The sequence below is a fragment of the Phyllostomus discolor genome, chromosome 2 (genome assembly GCF_004126475.2).
Source record: "Phyllostomus discolor isolate MPI-MPIP mPhyDis1 chromosome 2, mPhyDis1.pri.v3, whole genome shotgun sequence".
NCBI classification, from domain to species: domain Eukaryota; kingdom Metazoa; phylum Chordata; class Mammalia; order Chiroptera; family Phyllostomidae; genus Phyllostomus; species Phyllostomus discolor.
Window position 1 is genome coordinate 99,069,414 of NC_040904.2, and position 22,201 is coordinate 99,091,614.

The window sequence follows — 22,201 nt, forward strand, 5'->3', positions numbered from 1 at the left end:
GCCCAGATGCCATCTTGATTGATTGAGTCCTCCTGAGGCACAAAGGTGGAGCTGCTTATGGTCTCCTAAAGTCAGGGTGGGTCATACCTTCGGTTTCTGAAACAATAGCTTTTTACATACTTTGATTACTAAGCTTATTAGCTATTACCTAAAACTAAAATTTTCCAACAGTTAAGTCCCCCACCCCATCACTACTATACCTTTTTGGGCCTTGGTGTCATGATCATCTGTACTAGCTAGGTGGTCTTAGGCTAGTGCCCCCTCTCAGCATCTGGGCTTGGAGCCCCTGGACTTTCACCTCTAACATCCAAAGAACATGAGCCTTAAATGAGGTTGTCTAGAGATTGAGGACAGAATCAAGAAAAGAACCTTGGGGTTCCCCTGATTTATAGAGCTGCAGATAGAGGCTTGTACTTCAAATTCATGTTTCCTGTCATTTTGGATGATATGTGGGCAATCACCTCCCATTGTCAATGCCCATAGGTGGAAGTCATATAAATGAAAACTTGAAATACATATTAGCACAGGTGGTAAGTGGATGTGGCAGGAGTAGGGAAGGTAGAACCTGAATGAATGAAATTGGGAAACATGACGTTGAGCAAACAAGTGACTCTCCAGCAGGATGATTTCCATTGGAGACCACTCTAGTGGAGGCAATATTTGGGGTGAGATGGGATTTCTGGTGTTTGCTATTCCACACCAGCCCTGAATCCAGGAGACTGATGTGTCAAGTCTTCTCTGAGCAAATATTTATTGAGCAACGGCTATGTGGCAGACACTATGCTAGCTGCTGGGGATACTACAGTGAGGAAATCATCCCAGAATTTTGCCCTCCTGAGGCTGACATTCTCCTTGGGGTAGACAGAGCACATACACTGAAAATCAATTAGTGTTTCCCTCAGTGTCTGCTGGTAGAAAGGTCTCTATCCTCGACTCCTAAAATATGTCACTCCATTTCCTGTGTTACCCAACTAGAGGGGTTCATTCACCTGCACATCTCAAAGTCCAGTTAAACACAAACAGGAGTTTGCAGCAAAGAAAATAAAGGTTTATTTAAGGAAATGGCTCCCAACCTGGAAGTACAGGTGAACGATTGCTCCAAGACCTGGTTCCCCAATGGCTTCTAAGGAATGAGTTATACAGGGAAGAAATCATTAGTCATGGTAACTAGCAGAGTTAGGGTTGTGGTCTCTACTTACTGGCTGGTCCTAGGGTAGGGGTGGTTGATCATTGCCTCTCGTCCTGATGTCAGCCATGGCAGCACTCTGTCCAGTTTTTCAAGGGTGTGGTTGGGAGGTCATTCTGCTTTTCTAGGTCTGGACCTGAAACACAAACTGAAGTCTTGGTGTTACCTTGAGTTTGACTGAAACTCTGTCTCTGTGGTCAACAGACCCAAGGCTTTGTTCCTAAGATTGTTTGATTCTGAACAGAACCTCATTGTCCCAAGAGCTTTATAATTAAGGGAGAGGGAGGTGGGTGAGTCAGGGTTATGGACAAGGCCATTTTGAATCAAAAGGAAAGAAAGGAGAAAAGGTCATATTGAAGAAATGAAGTGCCTGTGTGGTTACACTTGGCTCTTAAGCAGTGTTCCCCAGGCCACTGGCCTTTCTGAACCCTAGTTTCCTCACTGGTAAATTGGAAATGTCTACAGTAAGAATTACCAGAAGACGAGTGGTTCTAGCATGCATATAATTCTTTGAGGAATCCTCTGGAACTGCAGAGTGCTGGGCCCAACCCCAAAGATTCTCACTGGGAATGGATGCAGCAAAGTATTCCAAGTTCCTGGGGGATTTTGAGGCAGGCGGTCATGGATGGGACCACTCTGTCCCCACTTGGAGAACACTGTAGTAGATGATGAATGTAAAAGGGAAAGTGCTCTCTAAAAGGTTGCTGGTATTAATGCCACAGATAAGCAATTGCTAGAATAACTGGCTTGATATACCAAAGCTGGCCTTGCTGTAGGTGGCCATGAAAATGGCCAGCCCTCCGTCTCCTGCTGTGGGGAGCCTAATCTGAGATGGTCTCAGTTGCTGCTTCAGTTGCTGCTGTTCTGGACTCCCTTCACCCCAGCTCATCTTTGTGTTGAAGCTGACCCCTGCTAATGACTCAGTGGGGGTGGGGCTGCAAATACAGGCTCATTACTGTAAGACACTAGACAGCTGTAATAGGAGACTTCAGCTTGAGTATTCCCTGTTGCTCTGGCCATAACATTCTAGGCACTTTGGGGCAGTCCAGGACTCTTTCTGTGTAATTTTTTTTCCTTCCTCCTCTCCTGAATCAGGGTCTAAAGGCTCTCCCTGTCTTCTTTACTTCCCTCATTCTTCATAAGTATTATCCAATAATTCTCTTGCCCATCTAGTCCCATCTCGGCCTTTTCTGCTCTGAGTGCCTGAATGAATACACCTGACTTGGTCTCTGACAACAGAACAGCCTTCAGTAGAGCCCCATTTATTGCCATGCTCCTTCCCGGTGGCAGCAAAGCTTGATTAGCGGGATCATATGTATGAACGGAAGCAAGGGCCAGTGCCTCCAAAATCATCTTATCCCCATCTTTGGCAGGCCTGGCACAGCCATGCTGGCACAGTACCAAAGCCTCTTCAGGGACTATAGCTGTCTGGTACAGTGGTTCAGAGCATTGTCCCCAGGGCTAGCTTGTTCTGCTTCAAATCTCAAGTCTGCAGGACCCTGTGCAAGTTACTTAACCTCTTTGTGCCCTCAAACTGTGTGAAACATGTTTGTGGACAGGACTCACTTTGTAGAGCTGTTGCCCAGAAACTTCAATATTGGCCCTGCAGGCAGGTTCTCTGCATCATATTGCAGTGTTACAATTTAAGGAGCTGGGCAAGTGCCCTCCCCTTCCCCTTTCCTAGGCATGCCTGAACTAGCTGCTTGTGGTTTCTGCAAATCCTTTGGGTGGGAGAAGCCACAAGAAACACTGGAAATGCCGTGGTTCCAGGCCAGCTCTACCACTTATTGCAACAGGGCCTCTATAAGGTCATTTTCTTTTTCTACTATTCACTGTATTTGTGAATTCAAGAAGTTGAATGTCTCTTCCTAAATGGTTGGATTTCACTTCTAGCCCCAAGACTGAAAGACTAGTACTCTCTAGAGGCAAGCTTTGTCTTCTTTCATTCTGCCCATTAAATGTAGTACACTGAACATGTGTTATTAGCTCAGCCTGTAGTAGGCACTGGAGATTCAAAAATGTAAAGAGAAGGTCTTTGCCCTCAAATTGCTTAGAGTCTTCTTAGGGAGACAAATACATCCACAGATAATTCCAGTACAATGAGGATTTTGTAGTTATCTAGAGATGAAAGACTTCTGCTTTGGTTTTTACTAACATTTTATAATGGGAAGTGGGAGAGGTGCAGGAAATAGTTTCCTGATGACATTTGGCTCAGAGAGGAAGAACAATGTGTTTCAATGTCCCCTGCTTTAAAAAATAAAGAAAAGAAAATGAAAAGGATATTTATTTTTACTGAGAAAAAGAAACAGAAAAACTGTGGTGGTTAAACAATTAGGCAGTTTATTTTTTCTTTTACAGGCCAGGAGGCTGGTTAATTATTAGTGAGACCCGAAGAGGTGTTTGGTGTTCAAGAGTGTGAACGTCTGGGCTACGTGATGTTACCCCAGCTCTGAGACTTTCGGCTCAGCCATGTGCCCAGGCCTCTGGGAGAGATGCTTCTGGTCGTGGGGGCTCCTTCTGTGGTTCAGCGTTGGAAGTGCAGGTAAATCAGGGAGGGGCTCAGGAGCTGGGTGGAATGATTCTGTTACTCAAACCACTGCATATGCAGTGCTAACCTTTGGAAGAACCCCGGAAAGCCCTCTCTCTGGAGATGAAGTGGCAAGAGGGAGAACAAACCCTACAATTGTAATGGCAATGACGGTAATCAGGGCACTTTCTTAAGTCAGAAGACCTCCCCTAGTTGTTTTACTAATTGTTCTAAAACCCTCATTATTCATTTTCACCTGGCATGGGTCAGGATGATTGTAAAAAACTAAAATTTAATTAATTCCAAGATGTTATTCATTTTTACCTGATAAATGTTCATCATTCCAAGATATATCTCATATTAAAACTAAAATTTTCCAAACTAAAGATTTTGTCACCGAGCTTGTCAGACAGACACCCTTTTTCATATCACTGACTCAACTCAAATTCAGGTTTATCATCCTTCCTGGCAGAACACTGATAACTCATCTCTGCCAATGTTGGGTGATGGTTAAGACAACTTCCCTCAGATGCCATTTGCATTCTACCTTTCCCATTAAAAACCCCACACACTGTGTGCCTGATACAGCAAATTGAAACTCTCCTGTGGCATTGAGATTCTCCAACTAGTGACAGTCCCTGCCTGCCCACCGCAGTGGCACCACCCTTGGAAAGCTCCCTTCCCCCTGGTCCCAACAGTGGCCTGCTTTTCTGTCATCTCCACAAGACATTTAATTATCTTTCTCTGGTTTTAGACTGTGGTCTTCCTTCTGCCTGGAGTTTCTCTTCCTAGCTTTTCCTTCATTTCAGCTCTTCACAGTTTTCAAGAGAGCTTCGTGGTGCATATCTCCCCTGCAACGCTTCATCCCTCTACTCAGCACCCCTTCCCTGCTCCAAAGTTCAGCTTGCATGAGTGTATTTATTATCTGCATCAGTGGGTTGCTTTTAAAAGGTGCTGCCTAGTTTCATGTGTCATTTATTTGTGTATGTGTATAAAATGGCCTCCATATATACATATTTGTGTGTATATGTAAAAGAGAAAAAGAGAGAGAGAGAGAGAGAGAGAGATCCTTCCATATCAACACACAGAGCTGTCTTGCTTTTTTAACATGGCTGTTTATACACTTTATTCTAGATCCAAAAGGACTTACATCTTATACATTTTTGATAGACACGAGAAAAATTGTCCTGTAAAGAAGTTATAACTACTTATTAGTATGTGAACATAGCCATTTCCCTGCCTCTCTGCCAATACTTTGTAATATCAAATGTTTTTCACATTGTTAATCTGGTAGGAAAAATAATATTACATTGTTGTCTTAATTCTTATTATGATTTCTCCTTTGTCATCTTGCTTAAGTAATCATCCTATAAAGATAATCTCTCATATTTTTCCCTAAATCCTATGGACTAGTTCAATTAGACTAACATCACCAGGGTCAAATTCTTTGCTCATGGCATATTTTAAAAATTTTTAATTTTTTTGTTTTTTATTTTTTAAAAGATTTATTTATTTAGTTTTCAGAGAGAGGGGGAGGGAGAGAGAGAGGGAGAGAAACACCAATGTGAGAGAGAAACATCAGCTGGCTGCCTTTCGCATGCCCCCCACCAGGGACCTGGCCCACAACCCAGGCATGTGCTCTGACTGGGATTCCAACTGGCAAGCAACCCTTTGGTTCACAGGCCAGCGCTCAGTCCACTGAGCCAACCAGCCAGGGTGAAACAGTTTTTATAAAATAAAGATGTACTTTAAAGATTTGGTAGAATTCTCAAATTAAACCATCTGACACTGGTGGATTTTAGGGTCAGAGAAGACTCTTGCTTGCTTGCCAATTCCATTTTTTTGATCCTGGTAGGTTTATTTGGGTTTTCTATTTCTTAAATAATTTTCAGTAAATTATATTTTTCTAGAAAATTATCCATCTCTTTTTAGTTTCCAAGTGCATTTGTCTGGTAATTTTTAAGAATATCTTTTTATCATTAATGTTCTACAGTTTATACTATATTCTGCCTAGTATAGATGGATTTATTTTTTATCTTGTTCATGATCCTAAGAACAATTTTTGATTAGTGAATTCATTCTTAGCAATTATCTTTAAAAAATATTGCTTCTTCTCCCATTCTCTTCCTTTAGAGAACAACTACTAGGTAAATAATGTTGGAGCTTCTCCACTTATTGTGTACTTTTTAAGTGCATCTTTATATTTAAAAAATTAATTTATTTCTGTACTAGATATCATAGGGTTGACTTATTTTTTCAATGACTTTCTTTTTTATTTCCAATTTTCTAATTAACTTTTTCTTATAAATCTTATTCTATTATTTATGCCTGGTTTTGCTTCCATAATTTAGTATGCTCTGTATTTTTATCCTGGCAGATTCTCAGCATACTTATTTTAAAATGTATGTCAAAGGTTTTTTAAACTTTATTTCACCTGGAATGAATTCATGGTCCACTTACTGGTTTTATTGACTGTTTTTGTAAGCATTTGAACTCTTTATGTATGTAAGCATTTTGTTTGTAGGTTATTTACTTATTCAATTTGAAAAATCATTATTTTAATTTTTGTTAAATCCCTGAACATTGACATCAAATTATTCCAGTTTGATATGTTTACTCAAAAGTCTGTCTATAACAACAAAAGCAGTAAAACATTTCAAGAAAGAATAAGGTAATAGTGATGTTAAACTGTCATTAATATACAGTATTTAATATTATTAGTTTGATCTTCCCCCATTACTTAACATAGACGAGAATAGTAGCTCAAAGGAGAAAATAACACAATAAAACCAAACAAATAAAGCAAAAGACAACTTGCTCAAATTTTTCTTCTATGGTTTTTAAGCACAACCATAATCATAATTGCCATTTCCTCAAAAGTTTTTAATGAGTACAGAATAAAGTTCAAACTATAAGTATGTTATTCAGTGTTTTCCCTTTAATCAGATCTCAAACTGCCACTTTAAAGCTCTCTCCTCATAACCCCACCTGATATCTCTGGCCATGGAGACATTGTCTACATTGCACATCAACTGTTGGACTGTGAACACCTTGAGAACCAGATTTACCCATTGAACAACTTTTTATCCTCCTCAGAGACTGATACAGTGTTTGGCACATAAGAGACACTGGAAAAGATTTATTAAATTAAAGTAATTTGAACGATGCTGAAAAAAAAATCCCAGAAAATTTTAGGCACAAATATTACAAAAAGCAAGTTTTATGCCTTTTTGTGGTCATGACTTATTTTTTATAAAAATGTAAATATAGCTTCAAAACAATTTGAGTGAGCATTACCATTTATTTTCCAGAGTTAATTTTAAGAATAAAAAGCTAGGACAGTACAAAAAAATTAATAATGTTTTTCTACTGTTTTAATATTTAGAGGATTGTAAGAATTCTTTTTGGCCAGTACCATTTGCCTTGATTTTACCCATATGCAAGAAAGTGTACCTCTGCTTTCCAGTCATTTTCAACATATAATTATCTCTCTTTTCCTAGCCTCGGAAAATATATCATCTTTACACAACCAGTATGCATTTTTAAAAATCAAATTAATGAACACTTTGGGGAGGGAAATGTGGTTATGTTTATATTAATCTCATTTAGGTTCACAAACACATCATTTAGACATTCTTTTTTACTTTTATTGTTTATATTGTGAATATGCTATGGAATATAGGTCCTTGAGGAAACATCAGTTTAACTAAACAGACATCGAGAATATAAAAATCTGACTTTGTGAAAAAGTTAGAATTAATGTTTAGCAACAAAATAATATCCAAATTAACTTGCTAATATCTAATACTAGATTAGCAAACTGAATAATGGGATCTTAGCTCTGGTAGGAAATATAGAAGCTTTCAGGATAGAGGTATTGTCTTTACATTGGAAAGCCTATAAAAGAACATATGTCTTATATAAATAAATTAGTTATCAATAATGTTTAAAATAAATAAAAATTAAAATAACAAAAATTTTCTACTGAAATATCTGGAAACATTGATGTCCCTCAATGGTGATAAATCCAGTTGATTGCAGTCATGGGAAGAACAATTTAAATTTGTTTTTCTAAATTTTGAACATTAAACAATTCCTTCCAATGTCTCTCATTAAACAGTGAAGAAGGGTGATAAAAACTGATTTACCAGACAGAAGAAAAACCAAACAGTGATGGGCTGTGAGGGTAAAAAAATAGTAATAATTTCTATGTGTGGTTTGAGTAATCATTCTCATTATTTTAAAATGAAATTATTAAAATCCAAACCATAGTGCGTGCATTCTTGGAGCTGTGTCAGCATTAGCTGAATATAAACAAAAATGTCAACTATATTATTTTGTAAATTTCCAATGTATATTGGAAGTCATGAGTTCTATGAGCATAATGACAATATCCACCCCTTTGCATTACTTGCTGTTTGGCACACCTCTTTCTCTTTGAAATATTCTTGATCTTAATCGATGTCGGTACCTTATATACAGCAGAGGTCAACAAACATTTTCTGTAAATTGGCAGATAATAAATGTTTTAGACTCTGGGGCCAAGCAGTCCTGTGGCAACTACTTAACTCTGCCATCATAGCAGGAAACAGCCATAAATAATTTGAAAACAAATTAGCGTTGTAATAAAAATGTTATTTGTGGACATTGAAATTTGAGTGTCATATAATTTTTATGTAATGAAATATTATTGTTGTTTAGATTTTAAAAAAGATTTTATTTATTTATTTTTAGACAGAGGTGAAGGGAGGGAGAAAGAGAGGAAGAGAAACATCAATGTGTGGTTGCCTTTCATGCACTCCCAACTAGGAACCTGGCCTGCAACCCAGGCATGTGCCCTGACTGGCAATCAAACTGGCGACCATTTGGTTCTCAGGCCAGCACTTGGTCCACTGAGCCACACCAGCCGGGGCTAGATTTTTAATCAATGAAAAATGTAAAAACCATTTTTAGCTCCTGGGTATACAAAAATAAAGTGGTGGGCCTGATTTGGCCTGTGGCCCTGGTTGCCAACTGGTGACATGGTGCGTAGAAGAGCCCCTCAACCATTTTTAGTAGCTGGGTAACAATCTGAAGCTCGCCGATGGTGATCAGACATAGAACAATAATCAGCCTAAGTACATTTTTATACTTAACAAATAAACCATACTAAGTTTTTATAAAGATAAATAGATGCAGTGACACCAACAAAGAGAACCAGTCAATTTTTTTTCTAAACAGAAAAAAAATCGGAAGATTGGGGCACAGAAAATAAAAAATAAAATTCACAAAGCCACGCAGATTAATCTATCATACTATCTGGTTTTCTGTGGGAGAACTATTATAATTGATTTAATATAGGCACACTGTTTTCTATATTAAAACTACCTAAACTACAAAGCAGAGGCATGCGGGTTCCCTTTGAAAAGATGAAATTTTGATGGGCAACAAGGGATTTAACAGAAGATGTGTTTTTCCCTTCACTCCACAAACTTGGGTGACTGGTCTCTTTTTGAAGGTGGAGAAAGCACAGTCCACGCAATATAGCTCTCAGGTACGCTTCACGAGAGAGACTATGGGCAGTGTCGCAGGACTGTCCAAAAACTGAGACTAGCCCTTTGTTACCAAAAACATCAGAGGAAAGTAATAGGCCTGCTGGAGCCATTCCTTTTTATTTATTCATGTAAAAGTACAAAAATACTTGCTAGTGAAATGAATCAAGCAGGTATTTCTGCGGGCCACCGAGTCCTAATGAAAACTGCAATGCTTTTTATATAAGAATTACAGCTTAGAAAGGGAGGCTTTGAGTTTCTTAAGGCTTGTAGCCTTTTTAAAATAAACTTTTCATTAAAGTACAACACATGTACAGAAAATTACACACATTATTAATACACAGATTAATGAATTTTCAGAGTGAACTCACCTGTGTAACCATCATCAAGATCAACAATTAAACATTCATAGCACCCTAAATCCACTCTCTGTACCCCTTCTTAGTCACTGCTGTCACAAAATATAATGTTACCTTGACTACTAACACAGTATATTAATTTCATTCTACGTTTCAATAAAGAGCTTGTTTTTGGCCTCTCTCTGACTCTGACTCTCTGTCTCACCCACCCTATCGTCAGACACGCTCCTCCAGCCGGGTCCACATCTCAGCTCCTGCTTGTGGGGCCTTGTCTTTCCATCCTGCCTCCTGAGGTAAAGCTAGAGCCCCAGGAAAAAAGTCAACAGCTATTATTTGTTTGTATTGATTTTGTTTTTAGCTTCCTTTCCTGAGTTAGGGAGGCCCTTGCACCACTGGCTACCACAGGCGGGCCTGCCCGGGGCTGGTCTTCCATACCTGACATGGAACACTTGTGGACCTGACAGTTTAATGCCTACAGCCACCACCTTCTCCCAGACCTGGAATTCAGGGTCATTTTGCATTTCCATGCTTGTTCTTGAATGGGGATATTATTTTTATATTTCAGATTGTCTGAGACTTTTTTTTCTTTTGACATTCACCTGTCAAAAGAAATGTAACCAAAGAGTGATGGTTGCGGGGAGGAGGTAGGTGAGCATGATTCACTGCAACATGTTCCGTGCTCCTGAATGATCCACAGTTTTATCATATGCAGGCACTGGCAAATTTTTCTCCCTTTTTCTTTATTTCTTAAGAAAGAAATTTTTTAAGAAACTTTCTTAATTTTTTTCTTTTTAAACTTTATAAATTCATCCCATGTTATTGTCTTGTTTCCCTTCCTAGGACTAGGACTTCCAGTGCAATATGTACTAGAAGCAGTGATCATTCTCATTTGTTGCCATATCTGAGTGGAATGCTTCTAATGTTTCCACTTAGTGTACCAATGTATCAATGTATCAATGTACCAATAAGTGTAATCATGGCTGTGAGCTTTTGTTAGACATCCTTTCTTGGTTAAGCACTGCTGGGTGCTGAATTTTATCATGTTGTATTTTTTCCCTACATCTGTTGAGATGAGCATGTGTTTTTTTTTTCTTTCATTTGTTTATATGTGAATTACACAATACATTTTCTAATATTAAACCATCTTCTTGTTCTTTGAATTAAACCTTCCTTGGCCATGACGTGTTTTTGTTCTGTTATCCTTGATCAATTTAGATTTGCTGATATTTTATCTAGGGTTTTTATGTCTATGTTTAATAGTGAATTAGTGACCTTTAGTGTCTCTTTCTCCTTCTGTTTTTGTCTTGCTGTTTTGGTTGGTTTTATAGAATGATTTTTGTATTCTCTCTCCCCCTTTCTAGTTTCTGGAACAGTGTGTGTATAAAACAGAAATTGAAGGATTGGAAGAGTGTCTCTCTAAAACAGTCTGGCCTGGTAGAGTTTTTTTTGATAAACAGATTTAAAAGTACTGTTTCACTTCCAGCCAAGATGGAGGCATAGATAGACACACCGTGCCTCCTCGCACAACCGAAAGGACAGTAACAATTGAAAAATAAAGAACAATCAGAACTGACAGGAAATGGAACTGTGTGGAAGTCCAACAACCAAGGAGTTAAAGAAGATACATTCATCCAGACCAGTAGGATGGGCAGAGACTGGCCCAGAGGAGAGGTCTTGTGGCAAGACGGTGGCTGGAGGACCAGGGTGGCTGAGGTGGCAGGAGGTGGGCCCAGTGAGGTGCCCAGTTGTGGAGCAGGGTGCGCAAGGCTGCAGCGGGAAGACCTGGCCATGTGGTGGATTGCAGACTGGGTGGTCCCACATTCGAGTGCAATAATCCAGGAGAAACAAATGGGGAGCAAGACAGACTGCACAATCCAGGGCTCCTGCATGGGGAAATAAAGCCTCAAGCCACTGAAAATACCTGTGGGGGTTGAGGTGGTGGGAGAAACTCCCAGCTTCACAGGAGAGTTTGTTGGAGAGCCCCACAGGGTCCTGGAATGTACACAAGCCCACCCACATGGGAATCAGCATCAGACGAGCTCAATTTGCTTGGGGAAGCTGAGGAAGGGACTGAAATCCAGTAGAGAGCAGAGCAAGTGCCATTGTTCCCTCTCAGACCCCTGCCCCACATACAGCATCACAACACAGCAACGTGGGTTACCCTGCCCTGGTGAACACCTAAGGCTCTGCCCCTCACTATGTAACAAGTGCATCAAGACAAAAAAAAATGGCCCAAATGAAAGAACAGATCAAAGCTCCAGAAAAAATACAACTAAGTGATAAAGAGATAGCCAACCTATCAGATACACAGTTCAAAGCACTGGTGATCAGGATGCTCACAGAACTGGTTGAATTTGGTAGCAAATTAGATGAAAAAATGAAGGCTATGCTAAGTGAAATGAAGGAAAGTGTGCAGGGAACCAATAGTGATGGGAAGGAAACTGGGACTCAAATCAACGGTGTGGACCAGAAGGAAGAAAGAAATATCCATCCAGAAAACAGTGAAGAAACAAGAATTCAAAAAATTGAGGAGAGGCTTAGGAACCTCCAGGACATCTTGAAATGTTCCAACATCTGAATTATTGGGGTACCAGAAGGAGAAGAGGAAGAGCAACAAGTAGAAAAGTTATTTGAACAAATAATAAAGGAGAACGTCCCCAATCTGGCAAAGGAAATAGACTGCCAGGAAGTCCAGGAAGCTCAGAGAGTCCCAAAGAAGTTGGACCCAAGGAGGAACACACCAAGGCACATCATAATTACATTAGCCAAGATGAAAATGAAGGAGAGAATCCTAGAAGCAGCAAGAGATAAGGGGACAGTCACCTACAAAGGAGTTCCCCTCAGACTGTCAGCTGATTTCTCAAAAGAGACCTTACAGGCAAGAAGGGGCTGGAAAGAAATATTCCAAGTCATGAAAGACAAGGACCTACATCCCAGATTGCTCTATCCAGCAAAGGTTTCATTTAGAATGGAAGGGCAGATAAAGTGCTTCTCAGATAAGGTCAAGTTAAAGGAGTTCATCATCACCAAGCCCTTATTATATGAAATGTTAAAGGGACTTATTTAAGAAAAAGAAGATAAAAAACATGTATAGTAAAATGACAGCAAACTCACAATTATTAACAACCGCACCTAAAGCAAAAACAAAAGAAACTAAGCAAACAACTAGAACAGGAACAGAACCACAGAAATGGAGATCACATGGAGGGTTAGCAACAGGGGAGTGGGAGGAGGAGAGGGGGGGAAAAAGTATAGAGAATAAGTAGCATAGAATGTAGGTTGAAAATAGATAGGGGGAGGTTAAGAATAATATGGGAAATCTAAAAGCTAAAGAACTTATAAGTATGACACATGGACATGAACTAAAGGGGGGGAATGTGGGTGGGAGGGAATGTGCAGGGTGGAGGGGAGTGAAGGGGGAAAATGGGACAAATGTAATAGCATAATCAATAAAATATATTAAAAAATACTATTTCAACTCTTCTGTGCTATACTTTCACATTTGACTTGTATTTCTTTCTTTCTTGAATATGCTTCAGTAAGCCATATTTTTATAAGACATTATTCATTTTCTAGGAAAATGTATTTTAAATTTTTGGGTGGGTATATAAACATGCCTTTTTATGGTTTCAAAATCTAATGTATTTATATCCCATTTTCTATGTTGTTTACTTGTGAATTTCCTTATTTTTCTTACTCTATCTTATCAAAAGTACATCTAGTTCATTATTCTTTTCAAAGAACTACCTCTTGGTGTTTATTGTCTGTGGCAGGTACTATTCTAGGCAGTAAAGTAAAAAAAAAACATGGATAAAAATTTCTGCCTTTTCTGAAGGTATATTCTAATGTGGGGAAATCAATATACTAAAGTGTAGTAGTAAACTAATACATTTCATAGTATATTAGAAGGTGATTATTACAATAAAAATAAACAGGTCAAGATAAGGAAAATTGAAAGAACTGGGGTGCGGCATGTAGATAGGTTGCAATTTAAATAGGGTGGTGAGAAGAAATAAGACAAAGTTCAACATCAAAAACTTGAAGGAGGAGAAAGAATTAGCCATGTGGATGTCTGCGGAGAGACACTGCAGGCTGGGAGGAAGAGCTAAGAAAACCTTTTAGTACTTTAGTCCTTAGTTACAATTTTGGATTTTATTCTAAATGAAATGCCTTGGAGGTTTTGCACATAGATATGATACGATTTGACTTACTTTTTTGGCTACCGTGTTGCAAATAGTGAAGAGGGAAGAGGGTGCTGAGAGTGAAGGCAGAAAAAGCAGCTGCAGACCTCGGCAGTAATTCTGAGAGATGGTGGCTTGGACCAAGGAGGTAACAGGGCATGGTAGTCCTCAACTTATCCATGGTTTCTCTCTTTGTAGTTTTAGCTACTCTCCATCAACTACAATTAGAAAATATCAAATGAAAAATTCCATAAATAAACAATTCATAAGTTTTAAATTGTCCCCTGTCTTGGCACCTCGCTCCATCTCATCACACAGGCATGCCATTTCGCATCGTCACAAGAAGGAGGGTGAGTAAAGGACAGTAAGATATTTTGAGACAGAGAACACACTCGCATAACTTTTATTACACTATTGTCAAAATTGTTCTATTTTATTATTAGTTATTTTTGTTAATCTCTTACTCTGCTTATAAACTAAGCTTTATCATAAGTTAGAAACAAACATACATATATATGTATGTATGTATGGCTGTAGGGAGGTGTCAGACAGGTCTACAGGAGGTTTGCTTTAGCAACGGTGATGCTAATGTTATTTATATTCCAATGTCTTATTTAAAAAACATGGATAAAACATGGTAATTAATTTCAACTACTTCCTTTATAGTTCTTTTCCTATATTTTATTGGGAGTTGTTGCATTGTTCTTCTTCAGCTTTCTGAGTTACAAAATCCGGTTACCTAATCTATGTCTTTCCCCTGATTCCCCTAGAGTCTGCACTCGAAGGTATGCGTATCCCCCAGTGCTGCTTCAGCTATTCACTCAAGTTTTTTATATGTACTTGTTTTATTGTCAGTTTGTAATGTTTGGTAGTCTCCATTGTGATTATTCTTTAACCCAAAGGGGTTTTTAAATCTCCAAATGTATTTTAAAATAATTTTGTTACATTTTATTTAGATAATGTCTGGATAACATCGATGCTTTGATGTTTGTTGGGCCTTGCTTCATGATATACAATGTTCTTTTAATGGGACTCTTAATTTTCTGATGGAAGTGGGTTTCCCTATATGGCCAATACAACAAAGTTACTCATTTATGCTGTTCAAGTCGAGTGCTCGAGCAGAGTCCTTTCATCTTTTCATTAAAAAGGCAGAGGCTGGGGAAGGCAGATGAGACTGCAGAGGCAGGCATCCTTCTTGTTTACTGCGGGAACTCAAGTCGTGGGCTGAGGGGCGTGGTGACCGCAGGTCAGGGTGTCCAAGAAGCGACATGCAAGAGCTCTTGAAGACCAGGTCTGGGGCTCAGACACAGAGGTGGTAAAACCACTGGTGTACCTCAGTACTCTCTAAGGGTGGGGTTCCCACAGTCCACTCATGGTACCATATCCCAGTACACCCCAGATCCATGTACTTTTTGAATATGTGCTCCCCAGTTACCTCCAAAGGCAGATAACCATTCCAGAAAACTGAAATTGCTGTCTTCTCCATGAAGGCGCATGCACAAACCAGAGACTGCAGTCTGGGCCTTTCTAATTCTGCAGATGCCTTTGTCCCAGGGCATTCGTGCAAGGTATCCCCTAACAGTGCCGTGGCTGGGCCAGTGTGTGCCTGCTGCAGGCTGGGTAGCTTAAACAACAGAAGTTTATCAATACTCTGTTCTGGAGGCTAGAAATCTGAGATCAAGGTGACAGTGGGGTTTTTCCTTCTGCAGACTGTGAGGGAAGGATCTCTTCTGGGCCTCTCTCCTTGGCTTGTAGATGGCCATCACTCCATGTGTCTTCTCATTGTCTTTGTTCTGTGTCTGCGTCTAAATTTCCTCTTCTTATAAGAAGAGCAGTCATATTGGATTAGAGCCCACTCCAATGGCCTCCTTTTAATGTAATTACTTCTGTAAAGATCCTGTCTCCAAGTAGAGTCACATTCTGAGGCACTGGACATTAAGTCTTCAACATATGGATATATAGGGAGACTCAATTTAGTCTACAATAGTATCCATTTCACTGTGGCCTTTAATCTTCTATAGTAGAGCAATACTCATATTTATCTCTGGCATTTTATCTTTAGACATGAAAAATATTCACAGATTTTGGTGTCAGAAATGATGCAGCTTTTAATAAATGAGTCTGATTATATGTAGAAATTTATATATATAATATACTTATATTATATATATAAATATATACTTATATATATAAATTTAGCTGATATATAATGCTTGTAAGACCCTGTTTCTTCCTTTCAAAAGCATCATTCTTTCTTTTTCTTTTTAAAAATTATACATTATAGTTTATGCTATTACAGTTGTCCCAGTTTTTCCCCTTTGGTCCCCCTCTGTACAGGCCACCTACTCCCTCAGGCAATTCTTACACTGTTGTCCATGTCCATGGGTAAGAATACCTTTCTTTCTTTTAAGAACAGATGACCTCACCTTGGATTGCTCTTGTTTTGTTTTGTTTGTTTTATTTTCCTCCAGGAGATACACCCCCTACCCAACAGCCAAAGTGCACTGACTTCCAAAATGCCAATCTCCTTCGAGGCACCAACCTCAGAGTCCAGTTCCTTCTCTTCACCCCTTCGGATCCCAGCTGTGGGAAGCTAGTTGAAGAAAGCAGAGACCTCCAAAACTCTGGGTTCAATGCCACTCTGGGAACCAAACTACTTATTCATGGATTCAGGTAGGAGCAAACCAATCAACAAGATTGCTTGCGCTGAGAGGTAGAAAGTGACCACAGGAAGTTAGTGGGGAGTAAAAGGAGAATAAATGTATTGGCAGTCACATGTCCATTCCTCACCTCCTGCTGTCTGTAAAGGTGTCTCATGTCAACATTATGAACACACACATTATGTTGTTTATTCTCATTGGTCATATATGTTACTCCTCCCCTCAGTCCTTGTCTACACTCTGTTGAACGATAAATATGTGTGATCTTGGACAAATCACTCCAGCATGTGGAGCCTGGTTTCTGTATGGAATAAAAGTAAGGCTATAGAGATGACCTCAGAGATCATGTCCTCCCTCAGGCGTTGTTATGATTCATCTCACCCAGTGAAGTCATGGGCTTTTTACAGTCACTCAGGGCTAACAGCCTGAGTTTTTGTTTTTGTTTCTATACCGAACTTTATTTTACTTCCTCCTTTCTCTCCTGGTTTTATGACCTAAGAAACTTTCCACCTGTGGAGGCTACGTTTATCATACCCAGAAGCTAGACACTTCTTCAATTTCTTTGGTGACCTGCAGTCTAATTTTTGTTGTGATATATTGTCACTGAGTCTCAATTTATTCCCCTTCCTTTCAATATCTTCTCTCAAAAGCCCACTGACAAGGCCAGAACAGATTGCTGGGAGGAAAGAGGGAGAGAATGTGGTAAAAGAGTAACATCATAGAGCAACTGGAGTTTGGAGCACCCGATGAAGAGGTGGACACAGAGGCACTGCACAAAGGATCACCATTTCCTCACCTCTGGGTTTTCTCTGCCCCTCAAATACCTGGACTCTGTGGACCCAGTCACACCTTTCCTTAGACATCCATCCCTCCTCACTCTTGTGCCAAAGTCTGTTCCCTAGCAAATCTTACATTTAGCCACCATCCAAGACTGAGTGTGTGCCCTCAACCCAGGGACAGCTGGTAGATCTGGAAAGTGCATCAGGCTCCAAGATTGCCCAAAGCCATATTCCATGGCAAATGCCCAGTGTGTGCTCCTCTGTCCCTGTGAACCCACTTGGATTGTTCCTGTACTGTGTGGGCCACTGAGAAGACTCTTTCCTGATCCCAATACCTTGGAAAAAAACTTCTGAATTTTTAAAAATCATTCTCTTTTTCCTAAAAAAGTGTTATTATATTGTAAGATCCAGAATGATAGGGACTATATTTTACTTTTTTAAAATGTCTTACAAAGCACCTAGCACACTGCCTGGCCCATTTGTTGAATAAATGAAGGAATAAACAAATGAACGCATAAATGAAAACAACTTCAAGGAAAGTGCTGTATTCTAGAATGAGAGTAAGATAGCAAATCTTAACTTTAACATACAACTTTATGCTTTCTTTCTCCCAAATAACACAAGTGGGGCCTGTACATATGGTTTGTGTTGTTTATGCCTCGCACGAAGGGCTGAGGGCTGGTGGGGCTGGAATGCAGCCTGGGTTCTGAGCCCCAGCAGGAAGCTGCATCCACCTGGACAAAAGGCTCCCTGTCATAATCCACACAAAGGCTCTGTATGTGCAGATAGAAGCCCTCTTCATTTTTGGATTATGTCCTCCCTTAGCTCAGAGTGCTGTGTGATTTACTACCCATATATCCTGTCTCTAGTTTTGACTTTTTTTCTGGGTTTATTCTGTTAACAGAGTTTTCTATGACCGTGGATTTGGTAGATAATTTTTTTACCCTGTCTTGGCCCCATGTCTAGGGCTTTAGGAACAAAGCCTTCCTGGATTGAGAAATTCATTGGTGCCCTTCTGAGGGCAGCAGACACTAACGTCATTGCTGTGGACTGGGTGTACGGCTCTACAGCTGTCTACTTCTCAGCTGTGGAAAATGTGGTTAAGCTGGGACTTGAGATCTCCAGTTTCCTCAGTAAACTCCTGGTAGGTGCTTAGGGTGCTTAGGGTGATTTCGGCTGCTTATGGAGGGCATAGGGGTTAGAAGGAAAGAAGTAACAAACACATGAGGAGGAACTTTAGGGTGGAAGCAGAACCACCTAGTGACTTATTAGTCTCTTCTGAGCCTCCTCTCCTCCTTTCTAAATTGGGTCCCTGCATGTCTGTGGGGGGAGCTGATGGCTGGCTTTAGGTACCCCTACCTCACAGGGAAAGTGTGACCCTGTGAGGCCAGGGGTTGCTGGGGCCCAAACGCAACCCACTGTAAACATTCATTGTAGGTGCTGGGTGTGTCGGAGTCCTCCATCCACATCATTGGAGTGAGTCTGGGGGCCCATGTTGGGGGCATGGTGGGACATTTCTACAAAGGCCAGTTGGGACGGATCACAGGTAACATTCTTCCCCACCCATCCTCTCAGGTTTAGAGAAAGAACAAGAGAATGTCCTGGAAATGACTTTGCTGAGGCAAGCAGAGGGGAGTGTGGAACCTTTTGGTATTATGATTAAGTCACCTATGGCCAGTAAAATTCATTTATTGTGGCCCCTTTTGCATAAAATGGTGTTGTGTTATTATTGCATGATCTCTAACATCAGTGTTAGGAGCCACAAGGTTCTTCCTAAACCTCAGTTTCTACATCTGTAATGTAAAAAATTAATAAACCACTTTTAAATGGAGCCAGAACTGATATTCCAGAAGACCTGCCTTGTACCTCTTATGCCTACAACCTCTGGAATGTTAAAACAGGGAAAAACAACCTTTGGACTGGGCCTAAAGCAACACTGTCCCAAAGAACTGTTTGTAAGGATAACAGGAAAGCAGATATTATGACTATCAGACTGAACTCTACCCAACTGAAAATTAAAAACACTGTTTAAAATTAGTGTCACAGTGTTAGCTCATCTGCATCAACAGAAATGCCTTGCTTCTACTGAGGTAATAGTTCCCTTTCCCTTTCTCATGAATGCCCTTTGCCTTTGTCTCCTGATTGGAAGACTAATTGGGTTTCTGCCTGAATCAGTGACTGCGTTAGTGCCTCTCACCTTGAAAGACCTTTTATTTTAGGTTAATAGTAAGATGGTTTGTAACAGCTCCTATTAGGATATCTTCTTGACCCACTGTGGAAATCGCCCTTAAATGGTGTGTTAAATACTTGCAAAAGGGTAGTATGCTTTGTGTTTCAGGAGCTATCCTCAGTTAATCAGGGGCCAGAGTTGTGTGACAATTAACCTGCAATGGGACAACCGTGAATCATGTTCTAAGAGTCCCTCAGAGGAGTCCCAGTGGGGTGAGACCTGCTTGCCCAAAGTGATACTCCATTCATTAAAAATGTCCTTCATTCTATGACTCAATTTTCCATTCCTTCACTGAACTTTTTGTGATCTCACAAATAAGCTACTTGCATTTTGAATCCTTGTCTCAGGGTTTACTTTTTGGAGAGGAGAGGGGAAGGGCTCCAAACTAAGACATGAAGATAGTAATATTTCTTTCACTGTGTGTTGTGAGGACTAGAGTGTGTAAAACTGCCTGGCATCATGCCTGGTTCATAATACCTGCTCAAAAAATGAAAGCTCTTGTTACTACTACTTGAGGATTAGTATCACCCACATTAAGCCTCACCAAATGGTTGGTGTTATCGAGCTCATTGGACAGCCAGAGAACCTGGGTCATTGGGAAGTTACAGACAGTGGAGTGGGGGTCCCTGTGTATGGGGGTTCTGAGTTAGTTTTCCACCCTTGGGGTCCTTGTTGAGGGACACTAAACTGGAATGGCTGCCAAGGTAGGTGTGCTGCGGATCTGTGAGGGTTCCTGTGGCTGAGAGGAAAGGGGGCCTTAACATCAGCCTATCCTTGTAGGCCTGGACCCTGCTGGGCCAGAGTACACCAGAGCCAGCCTGGAGGAGCGCCTGGATGCTGGAGATGCCCTCTTTGTGGAAGCCATCCACACAGACACCGACAGTGAGCTGGGAGGGCCTTCTTGGGCTGGGGTAATGAGCACAGGGCAGGGGTGGGATGGCAGCAGTAGCTGTGTGGCCCTGGGCAGATTCCCTCTCCCTCTGAGGTTCTATTGCACAGTGAGGTATTCCCCAGCATCTTGCAGCTCTGTCATTTTCTTTTCTTAAATTTTACTTATTTTATTTTTTATTTTTCACTCTGTCATTTTCTTAGCAGTGAGATGAATGGATCTGTTTTTAGCTAGCAGCCGGAAGGAGATTTCTCATTTGTGAAGCAGTTTCACTCTCTGATTCAGCACTAACCCTTGTTCTGAGGTAGTGCCAGGGCAGGGACTGCTGCCTGGCTGGTGTACGGGAAAGTCATGCTCCTTTTTTAGGGTGACTGTGCCTTAGCCCCAGGGCATCGGGACATTCTACTCCTGGGGTCTATTCTTAGGCCTCCTGGGGGATGAACCCCGTTGTTCAGCCCAGCAAAGAATGAGAATTCCCCCCTCTAGCAATGACAGGCATAGGAAAGACCCTCAACTCTAAATCCACTCTGACCAAATTAAGCTCTTCTGAGCAGCTGGGAAAGGGGTCAGGCATTTCTCCTCATTTCAACTCCCTAACAAATGCCCATGAGTCTGTGCCAGGCCCAGTGCTCAGTGTGATGGGTATGGGAGGAAATAATGTCGGTCCTTACTGAAGTGTTTGCAGTTCAGCTGAGAGTTGTCCATGCTTCACTCCCTTTGGCCTTCTTTTAGCATCCAACATTCACAGGCTGATGATTCTGAAAGAAGTCCATGCAATCATATTGGTCAAACCTCTCTTTCCTTCATCTCACAGACAGGCAGCTCAAGCCCATAGGCTTCTGCCAAGCTGCTGGGTTAATTAACCATGCTAATAAGCAAAACTAATCCCTTTTGTCCCTAAATTTGCTAAATAGGTGACTTTTAGGTCCTTATTTACCTGAGCTAGGCCTCTTAGTGCCCTTCAAAGTTAAAGCTTCTTCTTAATGTGACCAAAGGAAGAAAGACTCATTCCATTCATCTCTTCATCTCAGTCTTTACTGAGCTATGTAGCAGGTGCTGAGAACACTGCTGGGAACAGACATCTGATAGGGTCCCTGCTCATGTGGAACCCACAGGCTAATTGGGCAAGCATCCATTCATTTATTCCTTCAATGAATATTTATTAGGCACTCATGTGTGCTGGGTACTGCACTGGTATTGGGGATATAACAGAAAATAGACAGGTGAATGCCCTGCTGTTGTGGAGTTCACAAACAAGTGAACAGGCATGACAATTACACATTGTGATTATGATAAGGAAGGATATGAGGTCGAGGGTGACTTAGGTCAGAGGTCTATTTTAAGTAGAATTATTGAGGAAAGTCTGTCCAAAGACATGATATTTGAGATGAGATTTTGCAGCTGTGAATGAGTCAACCCTGAGAAGAGCCGGGAGAAAAACATTCTATTGCCAAAATGAGAGCCTGGACAAGGGTGGGGACAGGGCAGAGTGCACGGTGTGAGTGAGGCACTGAGTCATGTTGGGGAAGAGGGCACAGGACAAGAATGGCCATGGCAAAGGGTTTAAATTTTATTGTACGGTCAGTGACAACAGGGCAGTGATGTAGATTTCTTAAGAGATTACTGCGGCTGCTATGCAGAGAATGGACTGCAAGAAACACTAAGGGAAGCTGAGAAACACATTAGAAAAACGAGACATGATGGTGAGAGATGATAGTGGCTTGGACAAGTAGAGACAGAAAGAAGTAGAAAGATTCAAAATATATTTTGGAGGCAGAGCTGACCAGAAAGGTGATATAGGGAGTGAGGAAAAGGGAGGAATCAAGAATAACTTCTAGCTTCTGGGATCAGACATCTGG

The 22,201-nt window shown here is 40.7% G+C and overlaps 1 protein-coding gene across 2 annotated transcripts in view; it reads left to right on the top strand.

Annotated features, from left to right (window-relative positions):
* The first annotated feature begins 1,013 nt into the window (after positions 1-1,013).
* PLA1A (phospholipase A1 member A) overlaps positions 1,014-22,201 on the top strand; it is a 35,213-nt gene continuing 14,025 nt past the window's right edge. Inside the window, exons 1-6 of one of the 2 annotated variants that reach the window (XM_036018133.1) lie at positions 1,014-1,085; positions 3,545-3,728; positions 16,256-16,457; positions 18,190-18,367; positions 18,661-18,769; positions 20,234-20,335. In XM_036018133.1, coding sequence (XP_035874026.1) covers positions 3,656-3,728; positions 16,256-16,457; positions 18,190-18,367; positions 18,661-18,769; positions 20,234-20,335 — 664 coding nt within the window. In that variant the 5' untranslated portion in view covers positions 1,014-1,085; positions 3,545-3,655. The remainder of the gene's footprint in view (positions 1,086-3,544; positions 3,729-16,255; positions 16,458-18,189; positions 18,368-18,660; positions 18,770-20,233; positions 20,336-22,201) is intronic. The other variant, XM_028504649.2, reaches the window with a different exon arrangement.